Source organism: Lynx canadensis, chromosome B3, assembly GCF_007474595.2.
Source record: "Lynx canadensis isolate LIC74 chromosome B3, mLynCan4.pri.v2, whole genome shotgun sequence".
Lineage (NCBI taxonomy): Eukaryota > Metazoa > Chordata > Mammalia > Carnivora > Felidae > Lynx > Lynx canadensis.
Genome location: NC_044308.2, coordinates 119,424,190 through 119,440,736, shown reverse-complemented (window position 1 = coordinate 119,440,736; position 16,547 = coordinate 119,424,190). Strand labels below are relative to the sequence as shown.

The 16,547-nt window shown below is 46.0% G+C and overlaps 2 protein-coding genes across 4 annotated transcripts; one reads left to right on the top strand and one right to left on the bottom strand.

Annotated features, from left to right (window-relative positions):
• Nucleotides 1-3,266: 3,266 nt before the first annotated feature.
• Nucleotides 3,267-5,541, bottom strand: ISCA2 (iron-sulfur cluster assembly 2). 3 transcript variants are annotated; one of them, XM_032593414.1, is made up of 4 exons: nucleotides 5,485-5,541; nucleotides 5,121-5,223; nucleotides 4,887-5,002; nucleotides 3,267-4,266 (listed from the first exon to the last, which is right to left on the bottom strand). In XM_032593414.1, the coding sequence occupies exons 1-4, from the start codon at nucleotides 5,526-5,528 to the stop codon at nucleotides 4,092-4,094; spliced, it is 438 nt and encodes a 145-aa protein (XP_032449305.1). In that variant the 5' UTR covers nucleotides 5,529-5,541; the 3' UTR covers nucleotides 3,267-4,091. The 3 variants fall into 3 exon arrangements, with proteins under 3 accessions (XP_032449305.1, XP_030175421.1, XP_030175422.1); XM_030319561.1 differs by having other exon boundaries at nucleotides 5,121-5,226; nucleotides 5,427-5,518; XM_030319562.1 differs by having other exon boundaries at nucleotides 5,427-5,518.
• A 368-nt stretch (nucleotides 5,542-5,909) lies between these two features.
• Nucleotides 5,910-14,063, top strand: NPC2 (NPC intracellular cholesterol transporter 2). Its single transcript, XM_030319564.2, has 4 exons — nucleotides 5,910-6,118; nucleotides 9,685-9,792; nucleotides 11,217-11,389; nucleotides 13,319-14,063. The coding sequence occupies exons 1-4, from the start codon at nucleotides 6,037-6,039 to the stop codon at nucleotides 13,403-13,405; spliced, it is 450 nt and encodes a 149-aa protein (XP_030175424.1). The 5' UTR covers nucleotides 5,910-6,036; the 3' UTR covers nucleotides 13,406-14,063.
• Nucleotides 14,064-16,547: the final 2,484 nt, after the last annotated feature.

Sequence of the window (16,547 nt, the reverse complement as noted above, 5' to 3'; positions counted from 1 at the left end):
GTTGTTTCCTATCTCTTGCTATTTATAAGTAATGCTGTAATGAATATTCTTGTATGTTATTTCACATTATATCTATGGATCATACCTGTAGGGTAAATTCTTAGAAACAACAGTGGTTTGTGGGGAGGGTGACAGGGTACATGGGTACAGGATTGGGACTTTTCACTGTATCCCCTTTTGTGTTTTTGAATTTTGTACCGTGTGTATTACCTTTTCAAAAAAATAAAATATTTTTAAATACAGCTGCTGGCCACAGACCACTTAAATGCTCCCTCCTTTATGTCTTTATCTGACAGTTAAAGCCCCGCAATTATTGCAAAACTTCTTAAAGCAAACTTCCTTTAAACAGCCCTGCAGCATTTCTGTGGAGAAATGGAAAACAGGGATTCTGAAAGAGCAACCATAAACACCAATGCTAGATACCCAGAAAGTAGAGGAGTTTCCTGCCTTTGAGACACACATGCAAAACCGTAATTAATGTTGCACTGGACAGTGTCAGGTCCCATCCACTACCAGCGGCACGAGACCCACTCCTGGCCAGCACTGACGGGAGGGCTACGCCAGATGATCGGTGCCGCCCACTTCTCAATACAGGATGCTCCTACCACATGTCAGCCCTCCGTTTGAGGCTTTGTAACAGAAGTCCGAAAGAACGGGTTTCAATTCTTAAGAAGAGAAGTTAGAAAGTTCTTGGACACCTACTTCTAACCCCTTTACTTCTAAACCTGTTTTCTCCTAATCCCTTGTAATGAGTCAACATTCCCACACAAAGGGTGGGTGGGACACCTACAGTTTACATACCACCAGTCACTATCAGTCACGGAACTGAAGCCTATGATTCCACAAGGTAAGATCTGGATGTTGACCCAGAGACCCCCCTCTTTTGAGCGAACACAGTAGAGCAGATTCACAACACGAAGCAGATGCAGGGCTCCCTTGTCTTTGGTTCTTGCTAAAGCAAAGGGGGGACATGCTGCCCCAGACACTCTCTAACTTTGCATAAATAAAACCAATTCTGGGGCGCCTGGGTGGCGCAGTCGGTTAAGCGTCCGACTTCAGCCAGGTCACGATCTCGCGGTCCGTGAGTTCGAGCCCCGCGTCGGGCTCTGGGCTGATGGCTCAGAGCCTGGAGCCTGTCTCCGATTCTGTGTCTCCCTCTCTCTCTGCCCCTCCCCCGTTCATGCTCTGTCTCTCTCTGTCCCAAAAATAAATAAATTTAAAAAAAGTTTAAAAAAAAGTTAAAAAAAAAATAAAACCAATTCTGCAACAAATAGGGCCTTTCCCCTTGAAAGTAATGGGGAAGCAAAAAAAAAAAAAAAAAAGTCTCCCAATGGATACTAGAGGAGTGTCAAGTTTTCGTAAATGAATTTGCACAGTGAGCAAAATTTGTGAAAACACCTGCTGGTCTTTACTGCTTGCCAGAAAGAGGGCATCTGGTCAAAAAGGGCCTGCAAAAGACCCTAAACCCATTTTACTATACTATTTGTTCCAAGCCAACTGCCCACCGTCCCCTTGATGCTATCATTTCTCTACGCCCCGTGCTTTTAAAATTTCTATGTCATGCTACTCCAATGGAGGCTTCTTGTTATCACTTCAGATTTTCCCCTGAGGCTTTCTCAGTGTAATAAAGTGAGGTGATTTCTCCCAAACCCTGCCTTTCTAAAACACAGAAGCCCATATCTCCCATTAACAGCAAGTACTTCCATAAAGGCATTCAAAGATTCGGTTCCTCTCTGACTACTGCAATTTAATGATTTATTTAGCAGCTAAAGCTACCCTGCATGTGCTCTGCATGAGCTTTAAAATCACCAAATCATGGAGCACCTGGCTGGCTCAGTCAGTGTAACATGCAACTCTTGATCTCAGGGTCATGAGTTCAAGGTCCATGTTGGGTACAGGGCTTCCTTCAAAAAATAAACAAAAATAAAGTGCACTCTTTAAACAGGTTCTAATACATAAAATGTAGCAAAATCTCTTTTTAACGAGGATGGAAAAACTTAGTCTGAGCTGAAGATCTTATCAGGCCCAAGTACTGATGCATCTTTAGGTATCTAAATAAAGCCACACAGATGCCCCTATGGTATGCTGCTCTCTGCCTCCTTCCATGGAAAACTGCCAAGAAAGCTCAGGTATCGGAGCCTCCCTTTGTTTCCTCTTTGTACTCACAATAGGCTTGCTTTCTCCAAATTCTAGGTTTTCCCACATTGAAAATATAAGTACCTAAGCTTCTGTCCCAGATACTTTTCTCTAAACTCTGCATTTCCCTTTTTAATGGTAAATTCGTTTAATGAATGACCTTAATTCCAATCCAGTCCAGAAATGCAAGTTTTGCCGTAACAAACTTTAAGGCTCTTGAGGAAAACAAGGGTTTAACCAGTAATTCTTCCATAATCAATTTGGTTGTGGTTTTCCCGACATGAGCATTAATAAATCATTTGTTATGGTAGTGGTATTTCTTTTTTTAGTTGTCCATACAGTTCCAGCTCCCCCAGCCCTGTCACACACATGCCACAACTATTTCTAGATCTGTAGACTAATTAAAGTGCCATACCCAAACAAGTACTTTAAAATTCATCGGAATTTTGGCTTAAAAAGCTTTCCTTGGAGCGCCTAGGTGGCTCATTCGTTCGGTTAAGCACCAGACTCTTGATTTCAGCTCAGGTCATGATCTCATGGTTCATGAGATGCAGCTGTCAGCACAGAGCCTGCTTGGGATTCTCTCTCTCCCCCTCTCTCCCCTCCCCAACTCACACTCTTTCTCTCAAAATAAATAAATAAAACTTAAAAAAAAAAAAAAAAGCTTTTCTTTCAGTGACCCTAAAATAAAGCTGCCAGGTTTAACAAACAGAAATACACAATGTCCCTGATGCCTGGGTGGCTCAGTCGATTAAGCATCCAACTCTTGGTTTTGGCTTAGGTCATGATCTCACAGTTTGTGAGTTCGAGCCCCACACTGGGCTCCGCAATGTGTGTGGAGCCTCCTTGAAATTCTCTCTTCCTCTCTCTCTGCCCCTCCCCCACCCCCACTCACTCTCTCTCTCAAAATAAATAAACTTAAAAAAAAAACCACAGTGCCCAGTTAAATTTGAATTTCAAATAAACAACACATAATTTTTAGTATAAATATGCTTCACAAAATATTTGGGGCACACTTATACTAAAAATTATGTGTTATTTGAAATTCAAATTTAACTGGGCATCTTACATTTTATCTGGTAATCCCTATCTATCCATATCCATACCAACACAAAAACCACGTCCTGCTATGCACGAGACAAAAGACATTTTACACAATAAGGTAAGTGAAGCAACATATCAGTCACTGAATGATCACAGAATCTTGAAATGTCTCTGTGAGTATGGAGTATGGGGCCTACTTTCCAAATGATTCAGGTTATCAGCGGGGGTTCGATCCAAGTTTTCTGGGTGAGCTACTGGTTTTGTAAATTTAGCAGAATGAGGAGTAAGAAAGAAAAAAGGATTTACCCTAACAAACGGAAAGTGGAGAATGAGCTGCATAGAAAATAAGGATGCCAAAAAAAAAAAAGAAGAGAAAAGGAAAAGAAAAGAAAAGAAAAGAAAAAAGAAAAAGACGATGTCTAGTAACACATTCAGAAAGGGTGAGATGAAAAAAGAGAACACTGCCTTTCTCATCCTCTCTAGCCTGGTAACCAGAGTTAAGGTCCCCGATCTGTGACCCTGATCCAGAACACAATAAGGACTTCCTTCAAAATAAAGCTTTTATACATAGCTAAACGCATATGTACAAGCAGCTCTGAAGGCCAGAGAAGTAACTCGAAACTCTGGAACTTTGAAGGCTCTACAGATTACACAGGGTGGGTTTCAACAAGTTAGCAGAGCTTAGATCATCGCATCTAGACGCTTGGCCTCAGAACTGTGTGAGTGAAATTAAATCAAGAGTAAAAGCTTCACGTTCTGAAAATAACAGTGGCAAACACAACACTCCTAGACTGAAGGGAAAAAAACAATTGAGAGAACGATGATTGGAAGGAAACCTCTAGAATTCTACTACTGCCAGGCTCCTCACATTGGTGCAAGTGGAAGCAATCTCTGGGTCACCTGCCGTCGCATCAAAGTTTGACAGAGAAGGATGAGCCACAGGAGCAGCCTTGCTGCGCTTGAGGATTGTTCAATACTTGAAATGAGCTGCGGATCAGTTCTTGGCTGAAGTCCACCTGGGCCCCTTTCACGAAGGCCAAGCTATCAGAGTCAACCACCACTCTTGCCCCACCCTGTTCAAATACCCTGAAAAGACAGGAGGAAGACATTAACGACTATCATAAACACCAAAAACATTACACCCTCTGAGCCCGGAGGTACACATTCTGTTTTAGAAATACAGATGGGACACCTGGGTGGCTCCAGTTGATTAAGCTTCCGACTTCGGCTCAGGTCATGATCTCAGGGTTCGTGAGTTCAAGCCGGAGCCTGGAGCCTGCTTCAGATTCTATGTCTCCCTCTCTCTCTCTGCCCCTCCCCTGCTCATGCTCTTTCTCTCAAAAATAAAGAGACATTAAAAATTTTTTTTTTAGAAATACAGAGGAAGCATTCCTTGTTACCTCTAACAAGTGCTGCTTTTCTCTGAGGCAAAAAGAGCCCATGGAATGAATACTGGTAAATGGTTAAGGATTTAGGACTGGAATCCAGTCCAGGCTGGCTCTCTTACCAGTTACACTAGGGACGTCGGCAGGCCAATTTTCTTCCTATAGCATAGTTATTTTGAAGCATGACACAAATCCTCACTGTATTCCCACTGTGTGAGAAGGGTGGTGTTAGGCATTCTCAGCAAACCTTTCAAATTTGAACTAAATGTGCACTTTTATCCCTCCCGCACATTCTCTGAGGACCCACCCCTTCCTCCTTGCCTGTCGTCGGGATTGATAACTGTATCCAGTGAAAATTTGTATTGGAATCCGGAGCATCCGCCTCCCTCCACCTCCAGCCTGAGGAATTCTGACCCTTCGGTGATTTCCAGAAGCCTCTGAAATGCAGGAAGGGGGATCAAGAATGCCAGGCAAGGGGAGGAACAAGGGTGAGCCAAGGGCAAGTCCCCGCACTCCTGACACCCTGGCGCCGCCGCCCGGAGTCCGACCTCCTACCTGGACGCAGCTGTCGGTCAGGTGGATCTGTCCTTCTCCGGCCTCGGAGCTGGAGGACGACGCTTCCCGACGAGCCTGAGGTCCGCGAGAGGCCGCGAGGAGCCTACTGCGCAAGGGAGGAGGATGAGCCTGGAGCAGATGGGCACCTGGTGACCTGCACCTGGACAGCCTCACGCCAAACCTGACGACCTCCACCTGGACAGCCTCACGCCAAACCCTCGCCTCCCCCGCAGGCCTTAGCTTCCCCCTTTGTCCTGGAGGCGCAGAAACTAACACCCTTCCCAGGTGCCTCTGTAGCCTTGGTACCTGCCCCTTGCCCAGGGAGTGACCACCCTCAGCGCCACGGCCATTAGCGATAACCCACGGGCGGCCGCCATCTTCCTCCACAAACTCCACCCCTCGCGTCATCCCAATCGCCTTCTCCATCTGGGCCTCCGGGGACGGGACCCACGGAGACCCCGCCTCCGAGCACACCCATTGGGTGGTGGTGGAGGAGAAGGGATTTGATTGGCTAGAAATGCTCCCATTACGGAAGCTGGGGCGCACCGACAAAACCTGGGCGGAGCGCCGGAGGGAGGAGCGGAACGGGGCGGAGATGGATTCTAGCCTACCCGGTGGCGGAGCGGACAAGGTGGGCGGAGATAGCGGGCATCTAGGCGGGACCGAGCCGAGCTCAGCAACCTGGAGCGGGCGGGGCGGAGCGCGGGCGGGGCGGAGCGCGGGCGGGGCGGAGCGCGGGCGGGGCGGAGCGCGGGCGGGGCGGAGCGCGGGCGGGGCGGAGCGCGGGCGGGCCCGGCCCTGGTTGCTGGTGAGAGTCGCCTGACCTGGCTCCTCCCCAGGCCCGCCCGGGCAGGTTTATCTTGTGACTGAGGCGGTCGCTTCTTCCTTCTTCGTGCTTGGAACCTGTTCAGCTGCGATGCGTTCCCTGGCCGTCGCGTTCGTGCTCCTGGCGCTCAGCGCCTCCGCCCTCGCCGAGCCAGTGATTTTCAAGGACTGCGGTGAGCCGGAGCCGGCCCGAGATTCCCGCGCCCTCTGCGGGAGCCCCCACCCGAACCCCGCGCCGAGACCCCCGGCTGGGTTGGGCGGGTCCCGCGGGCGGCCAGGTTCAGCCTCGGACCCCACGTGGAGTGGGCTGGGTTTGGGGAGAAGGTGCGGGGGGCGAAACCCAATGGCTCACAACTTCGCCTCTTCCTGGGACGCGTTTTGGGGGTCCCTGGACATTAACTGGAGCTGGGCCTTTTGCGGAAGTTTTCTAAAGTTTGTAGCACAGACAACTAACTGAAGGTTCCAATGATGCGCGGGACGTGAGGGGCACAGAACTTTGTATGTTTGCTTTGTGTCTTTGGATGACCTCTCCCTCCCTACTCCGTTTGCTTTTATTTTTAATTTCCCTTTTGCTGACAAGTCAAAAGTCAATTCTCCTTTTCATGATTTATTCCGTTACCGCTTCCTTTGTGCTATATAATTTGGTGATTCTTAATCACTGTCTCCTCCTATCTATAAAGCTCGTGTTGCTGTGACACAGCTTGTGACACATAACCCCGTCTTGGCGCTGTGGTAGGGATCTTTGTTGGGAAGTACAGCGGGGGCTTGTAGGAAATTGTGAGTTCTTTCGTTCAGCCAAGTCTATAGAATTAACTATTCTAGCAGAACGTTTTCTGACGTGGAAAGGTGTAGTGATAAATGAAAGAAGACATAAAATTTGTGAGCTGGAAGGAAACTTCAAATTGTGTGTGCCCCTCCCCCTCCCCCGCTCACGCTTTGTCTTCCTCTAAAAAATAAACATAAAAAAAAAAAACTTTTCAAAGCAAAAGTAGATGAGAGAATAAATACTCCTTCCACTATGTCTTCAGTTCATTTTGAGGCAAAAGCAGAGTTAGGCTAGGGGACAGGATTGATTAAGAAATAAGACTGCTGGTCTATTAATACTTAGCAAATGCTGTTCCACCGAACTAGTGGCACTTGAAAGATCCTATTATCACCTCAAATTACTGCCTATCCCTCCATTAAACTTAGTGGCCAAATTTGGACAAAGACACTATATTAACTCATCCAGCCTTCAGGATCTGTTTTACAGATAGGAAACAGGCACATGGAGTAACTTACCCAAGTTCGTTCTCTCTCTCTCTCTCTCTCTCTCTCTCTCTCTCTTTCTCTCTCTCTCTCTCTCTAATGTTTATTTATTTTTGAGAAAGAGCAAGCTGGGGAGGAGAAGAGAGAGGAAGACAGAACCCTAAGCAGGCTCCAGGCTCTGAGCTGTCAGCACAAAGCCCAACTTGGGGCTCGAACTCTTAAACCATGAGATCATGATCTAAGCCGATGGCGGACACTTAACCACTGAGCCACCCACATGCCCCAAACCCAAGCCTCACAGCTAGTTCGTGGTAGGAAATTAGTGGGTGTCTGTGAACCACCTTGAGTTTCAGTGGTAACATTAACATTAAAAAAGGGGGGGGGGATGCCTGGGTGGTTCAGGTGGTTAAGCGCATGACTGCAGCTCAGGTCATGACCTCACACTCCTTGATTTTGAGGGAGCGCCTCATCGCCCCTCTCTCTTCTCTCTGCTCCTCCCCCACAAGTGCACATTCTCTCTCTCTCTCAAAAATAAACATCAGAAAAAAAAAAAAAAAAGACCAAGGAAACCAAATCCAGATATACACCTATGGCAAGTGCTTCTTAAGGAAGGGAGGGTTTCAGTTACAGATTTTCAATTTACTTTTGAATTGGGAAATAACAATGTAAACTTCAGTGCCCACATCAAAAGATTTTTGAGTTCCACTCTCTATGACCCCTTTCCCTGGGAGGAGTATTTCCTCAAGTAAGAAATGGGGCCAAGCAAACTGGTTTTGCTATTTTTGCCAGTTAGGACTGAGGAGTTCTGTTGACATTGGAAGTCCAAGAACCTCTTGTCAGTAAAACTCAAGGAGCTACAAGTACTAATCACGTGACCCAGCTTTGAGAGAAGCACGTTGAAGCAGACGTTGAAAGCTTTAGCATAAGCACTGATTTTCTTTTTTTTTTAATTTTTTTTTAATGTATATTTAGTTTTTTGAGACAGAGAGAGACAGAGCATGAATGGGGGAGGGTCAGAGAGAGAGGGAGACACAGAATCTGAAGCAGGCTCCAGGTTCTGAGCTGTCAGCACAGAGCCCGACGCGGGGCTCGAACTCACAGACTGCGAGATCATGACCTGAGCCGAAGTCGGACGCTCAAGCGACTGAGCCACCCAGGCGCCCCATAAGCACTGATTTTCAATAGGTTGTTGATTAAAGTTCTGGATATTTTTTCCCTATCTGTAGAAGACCGGAGGACAGAGTAGAAGACAGTGCTTAAAGAAGAGAATTCTCGCGTGTGTATTTCGAAAACCTTGGAACCTTGCAATGACGGAGAAGCAAGCAGGGGGCTGAGGGACTGCAAGTTATTACTCACAGACTTAGCTGGAGGAGTGCTGGTCAGTAGGATGAAACCGTTCACCCAAGAGCAGGCACAGGCTGGGAAAGCCAAGTGCGTCTACATGAGCTTCTCATTTCATAGCCCATGGGCTGAGCCAACCTGATGACTGCAGAGGAGAGGCCCAGCTTTTGTGTGAAAAGGGTACTTACTAACCCACCCACAGCAACTGTTCTAGATTAAATTCATGGACTGAATCCCGATGTGATGATAATAAAGTAAACATATAGCATTACCATGTTGCAAAGACTTACCTGAGACCTTTCTGTGTGTTCACTCACCTACCCTATGAGGCAGTTACTGTTGTTATCCCCAGAGGGGTGAAGTGCCTTGTTTTGAGGTTTCACCGTGAGTAAGGGAGCCAGTGAGATTGCAAACCCAGGCGCCCGGTCCCAGAGCCCACCTCAGCAGTGATGGCTGAATGGCAGAGCTTAAGCTTTCCTTGCTATAAACGGTGTTACCAGGCAGTTTGCTTGCATTCTCTCGATTCGGCTGTCCAGTTTCAGGGACCCGGATGCGGCAATGGGATTCTTAAAGACTTAACCTGTTTAGGTCAAGCATTTCTTGGGAACAGCACTTTTGTCTTTGTTTGGACTGAGATTTTTACAAAAAGACACACACCCTGTCTCAGAGACACTTATCTTGAAGAACACGTTTCTAAAGTGGAGTGTCCAACTGTATACTGTGGATGCATTCTTAAAATCGTTTTCACTGGTAGGGAGGTACAAAGCTCGGAGATCACTGATTTGGATCCGTACCGGGACAGGATTGGAAGAAAGGATGGGGGGCGGGGGCAGCTCAGAAGCAGCCAGGCTCAAGAGTCCAAGTGGAAACAGCACCGAAGCTTTGAGCCATCACTTGCGCCTTATGTATGCTGCTTTAAGTCCTACCTGGGGATGGAAGGAGGGGTGGAGATGACTTGCCCTGGCGTAGTCCTGCCAGGATACGGAGCAGGGAAGCTGGCTTTATATACTTAACTCATTGTCTTAATTCCCCTTCACCCATCAAATAGGAAGAGTTTCCTGACGAGCAGAGCACCTTCCCATTAGGTAGGAAATAGCACAGGTGGTTTATCTTGCCTCCTATTCCAATTCATGTTTCTTTTTTTTCACAGGTTCTGGGTTTGGAGTTATAAAGGAGCTGAATGTGAGCCCATGCCCCACCCAGCCCTGCAAATTGCACAAAGGCCAGTCTTACAGTGTCAATGTCACCTTCACCAGTAGTAAGTAAAAGTGGCTCTTGACTTCAAATTCATCATAAAGCAGAACATCAGTCTCAAATGTTGGAATGAGCACAGGGATATGGGGGAAGGAATTGCAGTCAGGAAGTCTGTGACCTCCCTTCCAACTTCTGCAAAGCTCAGACTTCCCCTCTGTAAGGTTGAGGGAATTCATTTGGGACCCAAGGAAAAAAATCTGAGCTTCCTTCCTCAACGTAAAGAAATATTATTGGAACTTGTTGCTTTCTGGTACCACATTTATCACCTTCAGCTTCCCAGGAATCTAGACAAATGCAAAATCTTTATTTCTACAAGGGGTATCAACCTTGAATCCTTTACTCGTTTTCTATCCTATGGAACTAGATGTGGCAGTCTAATAAGAAATGTCAAAGTTCCTGTCATCTCCTTCTTTTAAGCCTGAAGACAGCATTAAATACTAGAGTTGTTTTCTCTCCTGGATGATACCCTGCCCCTCTATTGTCCCAAACCAAAAATGTACCTTCTTTTTTTTTTTTCTTTTTAGATTTTTTTTTTTTTAAGTAATCCCTGTACCCAACATGGGGCTCAAACTCACAACCCCGAGATCAAAAGTCACGTGTTCTACCAGGCACCACCCCCCCAAAATGTACCTTCTAAACAAAAGTAATCCCCATCCCAGAAAGAAAGGAAGAAAGAAAGAAAGAAAGAAAGAAAGAGAAAGAAAGAAAGAAAGAAAGAGGAAGGGAGGGAGGGAGGGAACCAAGCCAATACCCTGGATCTCCACAATAGCCTAACAGCTGATAACCCTGGTTGCCCTAATTTTATTGCATTTATTCCTCCTGCCCATCTTGTGATATGGAGGGTAGAGGATGTCAAGAGATGTACCTCATCTTTCAAACCTTACCCAGTTTCTAAAGGGTTATCTCTTACTGTTACTTAACTGCATTTCTGCGGAGATTCCTTTCTGTTTCCTTATTTTCTAAAGGAATCCTGTGAGCAGGGCATTTGAGAATTCAGAGACCAATCTTCTAAAGCTCTGTAAGAATACACAGTACGCTCTGATGGAAGCTGGCGTAGTTAGGAAACAAAGTTTACTGCCCAAAAAAACTCAGTTACTTTGTTGGATAAGGTTATTTATCCAGGTAGCTCTGATTCTCCTGAGAAACTGTGACAGGCAAGGAAGAGCAGGGTGGGGTTGGGAGCAAAGAAAACCGCTCTCTCCCTTGCTTTTTTTTTTTTTTTTTTAAGAGTGAATACTTATTCTGTAGCATTCTTAGAGGTACTAAGCATAACTACAAAGAGAAGTAGACTCTAGGAGTGAAGAAGTACAGACTTTATGGTTTGCTATCATAGCATTGCCACTGCTTGAGAACGTATCTGACTCTTTTACTTCGAGTTTAGAAATAAGCTGTCCCTGTCACTATCTCATTCTCTTTCTTTCCTCTTAGATGTTTCATCTCAGGGTAGCAAAGCTTTGGTGTATGGCATCCTGATGGGCGTAGCAGTTCCCTTTCCCATTCCTGAGGCTGATGGTTGTAAGAGTGGAATCAACTGTCCCATCCAGCAAGGCAAGACCTATAGCTACCTGAATAAACTACCAGTGAAGAATGAATACCCCTCTGTAAGTGACATCGTTGTTCAGGACACTGGTAGCCTTGTGACTAGATGAGGAATCTGATGGGGGGTGGCGGGGTGGGGGGTCAGGAAGAAAAGATTGGGTAGGAGTCCTTCGTCTCTCTATGATGAAGAAGCAGAAGCTGGGGGCAAGGAGATGAATTTGAGTGTTAGGAATCACGAGGTAGGGCGGGTATTTTTCCCCCGTGCCCCTTTGTTCTTTGTCGCCTAATCGTTAGCCTGGGCCTCATGATGCCATTTTGATACACAGTATCTTCCTGGATTCTCATGACCATGCTTTGCGGAGGCAGTATTATCCCTTTTTGCAAATGAAGAAACTTGAGCCTCCAATGTTTAGCAAAATGAGCAATGTCTACTCTGCTAAGAAATATTACGTCTAGATCCTTGTGACCTAGACCTTGTCTAGATCCTTGGCCTTGTGACCCCAAAACCTGTGCACTGTTAAAAGATTTCAGGCAGTTGTCAAGTAGTTCAAGATGTCAAGTTATAGAAAAATTCTGGTTTCTCCATTAATCTCTTAATAAGAGAGCAGTAGTTTCCTAGCTCCATAGCAAAGAGGTCACTTTTCCACACAATTCTTTCTCCCCCTATCCACCGCCCCCCCCAGCCCCTGCCTTCTCCTTTGACTCGCCCTGCTATACCTACTACTTTTTCTACCACACACATGAGGTAGAACCTGTTGGAATGGGCCTGTATTAAAGATATGAATCCTGATAAGTAATGGAAGAAGTAAGGGGATTCCTTTTTTCCATGAATTAAAAAAACAAAACAAAACACTGCATATTTTGAAAGGAAATCAAGTAGAACCCAGGAGCATTCCGGCCATTTATTTTCTAGAAACGGCAAGTAATTAAAAAACATTCCAAAGAGGCTGTAATATAGGGAGTCTATGTTTAAGGGATATAAGAGACCCTATGGGTCAGGGACAGGTTTATAGATTAATTTGCGGAGTATCTATAAAATCATAGGCATTTCTGAGCCTTGGTCATTTACACAGTGTCTAATTAGGGCCTGATACATAGTAGGCACTTCCTATATGGTAGCAGTTGTTAAGTGAATTACGTTTCATTTGAAAAACATCTTAAACTAGCACTAAGTGAAACTAGTTAATGTGTACTAGTCTTGAAAAACTTGCAAGTTTCGAGATGCAGGTATCACAGTCACTCAGATGTTGAATTGTAAAGAAACATTTGAATCCAAATTAGGGGCAGTAACTAATCATAAGAAAGCTAATATCTACGTAAGAAAGGACTGGAAAATTCTCAGTGATTTTTTTTTTTTTTTTTTTTTTTTTTTAAGAATTAGAAGGGACAGTTCCTAGTATAACAAGTCAAAGCAGAGATTTCTAATGATGTATATTATTAAAAAACCAAAACAGTTTAAGGAAATTAACTGAAGCTGTGTTGCTACGAAGCATTGTTGTTCCCGGAACCATTCATATACTTAAAAACTTCTTGGGACACCCGTCGTGTTCTGACATTTTCGGCTAACAAGTAACAAGGTATTTTGTTACACCTACGAATAACTTTACTCTCTTCTTCATGGTTACCCTCGGAAAAAGCTAGATCAGATTGCCAAGTACATAAGAAATTGTTTGAATGTAAAATTCTCTTCCCCTCAAGGCTTCATCATGTGCCTTTGATCTGAAAGGGAAAAGAATGCTTCAGAAATTATGTCTGATGAGTTAACGAGGTTAGTATGTGGTGCCGCTGACGCCGAATCCTAGGTGTCACTTGGCTGGTCTTTTAAGACCACAGGCTGCCCCCGTGTCCCAAGCGGCCTCCATGGTGGCATGATTTAAGAAAAAAAGTCTGAAGAGTTAGGCAGTTTGTTAACTCGATTCATAGTTAGACCGGTTCTGGATTGAGGTGAGGGCCTGCTTTCATTTTTCCCAATTCTTTTTCTCTTTCTCCAGATAAAAGTGATGGTGAAGTGGCAGCTTCTGGGCGACAAGGAACAGAATCTCTTCTGCTGGGAGATCCCAGTGCAGATTGAAGGCTAGAGGTGCTAATGCCAGCATGTTGCATGGGGGTGAGAGAGGAACGGGTGGAGGGAGGGCAGGAGAAATCGAGTCTAACCTAAAGGAAAGGAATTTTGACACAGCTGTTTGGTGCCTCTCAGTCTCCAGAAGGTTCCAGACCGTTTCCTGAGAGCTCAGAACTACTGCCCTTGTAATATCTTTGGTGAAGGGTTGGAGGGAAGAAGAGAGGGAGAGAGAGGCACGGATTTAATTTGTCTTCAGTATTTTTTGCGTTGGAAAAAGGAAGGTCCGGTCAGTGAGGACCCAAATGAGGCTGCTTCAGGCTATTGGCTAACCTGCCCTCGGGTTATGGGCCCTCGGCCCCTCGCAGCCGAGGAGGGTTTTCACACCTCCCCCACCTAACAGGGATATTACATCTGCAAGTTCCTCATCTCCAAGTGCCTCACTGAGTTCAGCGCGTCGGGCCAGCCAGCCTGCTGACTCTTAACAGTACCTGCTGGTCCGCTGCTTCATCCATCGTGACATGCTGGCCGGTGGCGCCGAGCAGCTGGGCGGAGGGGGGTCGCTCTGCGACGGAAACTCACCCCTGAATGGCCGGTTGTCTGCGGTTACCCGCTGTCTCCTTAGGTTACCCCCTGTCTTAGGCGGTGTTCATTAAACGCAGCACTTGATTAACAGACGTTTGATTTTTTTTTTTTTTTAACAACATTAACCTGTGGCCTCTTTATGCACCTGGAAATAAAAACGTGGCGGCCTTGCCTTCCGCATGTTGGCAGCGGTCACCTGCTTCTTTCAGGCCAGTGTTTTCCCCCAGATCTGTGGAGGGTGGACACCCTGGTCCCATGGTCCCAGAGTGCAGCAAAGACACGACTCTTTCAGAAACTGCCTTTTCTTCCCTTTCTGCCCAACCAGACTTTACCTATTTTATACAAAATGACCTTATTTTTTGCTTTATTTTGCACACTCTTATGCCACCAGAAGCAATGAAAGCAAACACCACCTAGTTGAATAATAACATCTGAAAGGTCAAGGGAACTAAATTGCGGGGGAAGGGGCAGGGAGTTAGAGGCTACGAGCTGGCATGAAGCACAGTAGTCTTTTAGGAATCTTCCACCATGAGGAGAGCCTAGAAGCTTAAACGTGAAGTGAGAAGTTGCGGCAAATAATGGCCAAGTTCATCAAATCTTGGACTTTCCTGCTTTAGAAGCGCAAAGTGTGTGCACTTCACAATATATGGGGCATATATTTTGCTGCCTGTTTTAATCAATGTGCTGTCAATCAGCTTTTAGCGGTCACAGGGATTACAGCCCGCTTCACAAGTGAGTTGGGTAACGTAGACCTCAAAAAGCCATCTCTTAGATTGGGGTGTTTATACAGCACGTAAGCCATTTGGTCCAGCTCACTTTGTCCCACTAACTTCACTAGAGCCTTGGATTTCCTTGGCCTGTGAGTTTCCCAGGAAAACCACCAGGGGACAGCCATAGATCAGGAATAAAGTTATCAGCTGCCAAGACTTACTAGTTCATTCCCAGAGCCATTCAAGCCCTGTCCTCTTTAGCTTGGTGCTGTATGCTGTCACACTGTGTGTAGAAGGTCAGCCCACTCATGGGTCTCCCCATGCTGGACCCAAGGTCTATCAGCGTGGACCATTCCAAAGGTGGTTAACTGCTGTGGTTTCTGCCTTCAGACTACCAGTAGTTGGATCCTGGCTTCACCAATTAATAGGACCTCCAGTGCAATCTTCAAATCCCTTAACTTCTCTGTGCTTCTGTTTCCTTATCTGTTAAATAGGGACAATAACAGCAGGGCTGCGGGGACTAAACGAGATGATGCACGTAAAACACTTAGAATGACCCCTGGCACATCATACACACTTGATAAATATCACCTATTTTTCTAGGAGGTAGATCTTGTTCCTCATCAAGAAGTAGCAGGAAAATCAGAAGGTTCAGTCTGAGGCGTGATGATATATCACCTCAGAAAAATGAGCCTATCCTCTGCATGGAACTTTTTGGGATGCCTGGAAAAGCTCCGTTCTCACATATGCCTGCTCTCTCCCTATTCCCAGAAGACTGCCCGTGTCACTGAACGCCTTCAAGGCTCACAGCTACCTGCCCTGCATTTTGTACTCGTGACCTCATGTGTTAAAAGAAGACCGAAGAAAAGCAGCTCAGCTAGTGTATACCCTTCAGTCAGAGCAGAAAGGTAACGCAACGGCTTATAACTGTTTACCAGCCATTGTGAGGCTACATGGAGCCTGCAGCGGTGAGCCAGGTAGGGCTCCCGTGGGGGGATTAGTTTGAAAGGTCGGCTTCTGTACAGACAGTTCATAGGCACCCCCTGAGTCATTAAAGCATTGAGAAGCACTGAACCTTAGGCTATATAAGAAAGGTCATGCTCTTTCCAATGACAGTCTCATACTTTTCTAGTCCACTGAGCGAGCCATGGAGGCTTAGACAGAGCTTCTCTCCTGCATGAATTCCAGGGCAGAACAGTCCCAGACTCCACAGTCATTTAAAAAGCACAAGGAGCACCCCGGCTTACGGAATAAAAGAAACCCAACCTCCAGTATCTCCAGTTTGGGAAAGGGTTAGGTGGGAGGCCTGACATTTAGTCAGATCATCGGGTTAATGAAAAGCAGTAAACATGGAGTCATTTCTCATCCTGTTCATTTTTGGTTTTGAAATCTAAGGCGATATTTTAAAAGAAACAATTAAGATCGGTCCTAATTACGCTTCAGAGGTTGACAAAACAGTCTGTTCTCTGAGGAAACCCACAGATGTAGGAAGAGTGGCTTGACGTAGGTGAGGTCCGGGCTAAGGGAAAATGTCTAGGATTAGCCATTCATGTCAGATAATCCAAAAGGCAAAATATCGCTTAAATGACTGGGTTGCTTACCGAGGATAATTATTTCATAAACTACAGTTGGGCGGGGGGGGGGGGGGGGGTGATGGTCAGTATGAGGACGAGGTCATGGCACATAGGAAAAGCACTGACACAGAGGAGAGGGTTATGTGTGAGATATGTCACCCCGGCGAGAGTCCTCTTGAACAAGTGTTTTTCCCAAGGGCCCTCTGGGAAGGACACAGCACTGAAAACAGCTTAGAGGATTTAAAAGCCTGGGGTACTCTGTGTGTGTGTGTGTGTGTGGTGGGAATGGGAG

What these genes read in the sequence shown, in the direction of transcription:
- ISCA2 (XM_030319561.1), bottom strand. Translation starts at nt 5,497, where the DNA reads ATGGCGGCCGCCCGTGGGTTATCGCTAATGGCCGTGGCGCTGAGGGTG. An exon ending in ACTCCCTGGGCAAGGGGCAG is followed by an intron (nt 5,227 to 5,426) that starts GTACCAAGGCTA and finishes TCCCTTGCGCAG; the next exon opens with TAGGCTCCTCGCGGCCTCTC. An exon ending in TGACCGACAGCTGCGTCCAG is followed by an intron (nt 5,003 to 5,120) that starts GTAGGAGGTCGG and finishes CCTGCATTTCAG; the next exon opens with AGGCTTCTGGAAATCACCGA.
- NPC2 (XM_030319564.2), top strand. Translation starts at nt 6,037, where the DNA reads ATGCGTTCCCTGGCCGTCGCGTTCGTGCTCCTGGCGCTCAGCGCCTCC. An exon ending in AGTGATTTTCAAGGACTGCG is followed by an intron (nt 6,119 to 9,684) that starts GTGAGCCGGAGC and finishes TTTTTTTCACAG; the next exon opens with GTTCTGGGTTTGGAGTTATA. An exon ending in TGAAGAATGAATACCCCTCT is followed by an intron (nt 11,390 to 13,318) that starts GTAAGTGACATC and finishes CTCTTTCTCCAG; the next exon opens with ATAAAAGTGATGGTGAAGTG.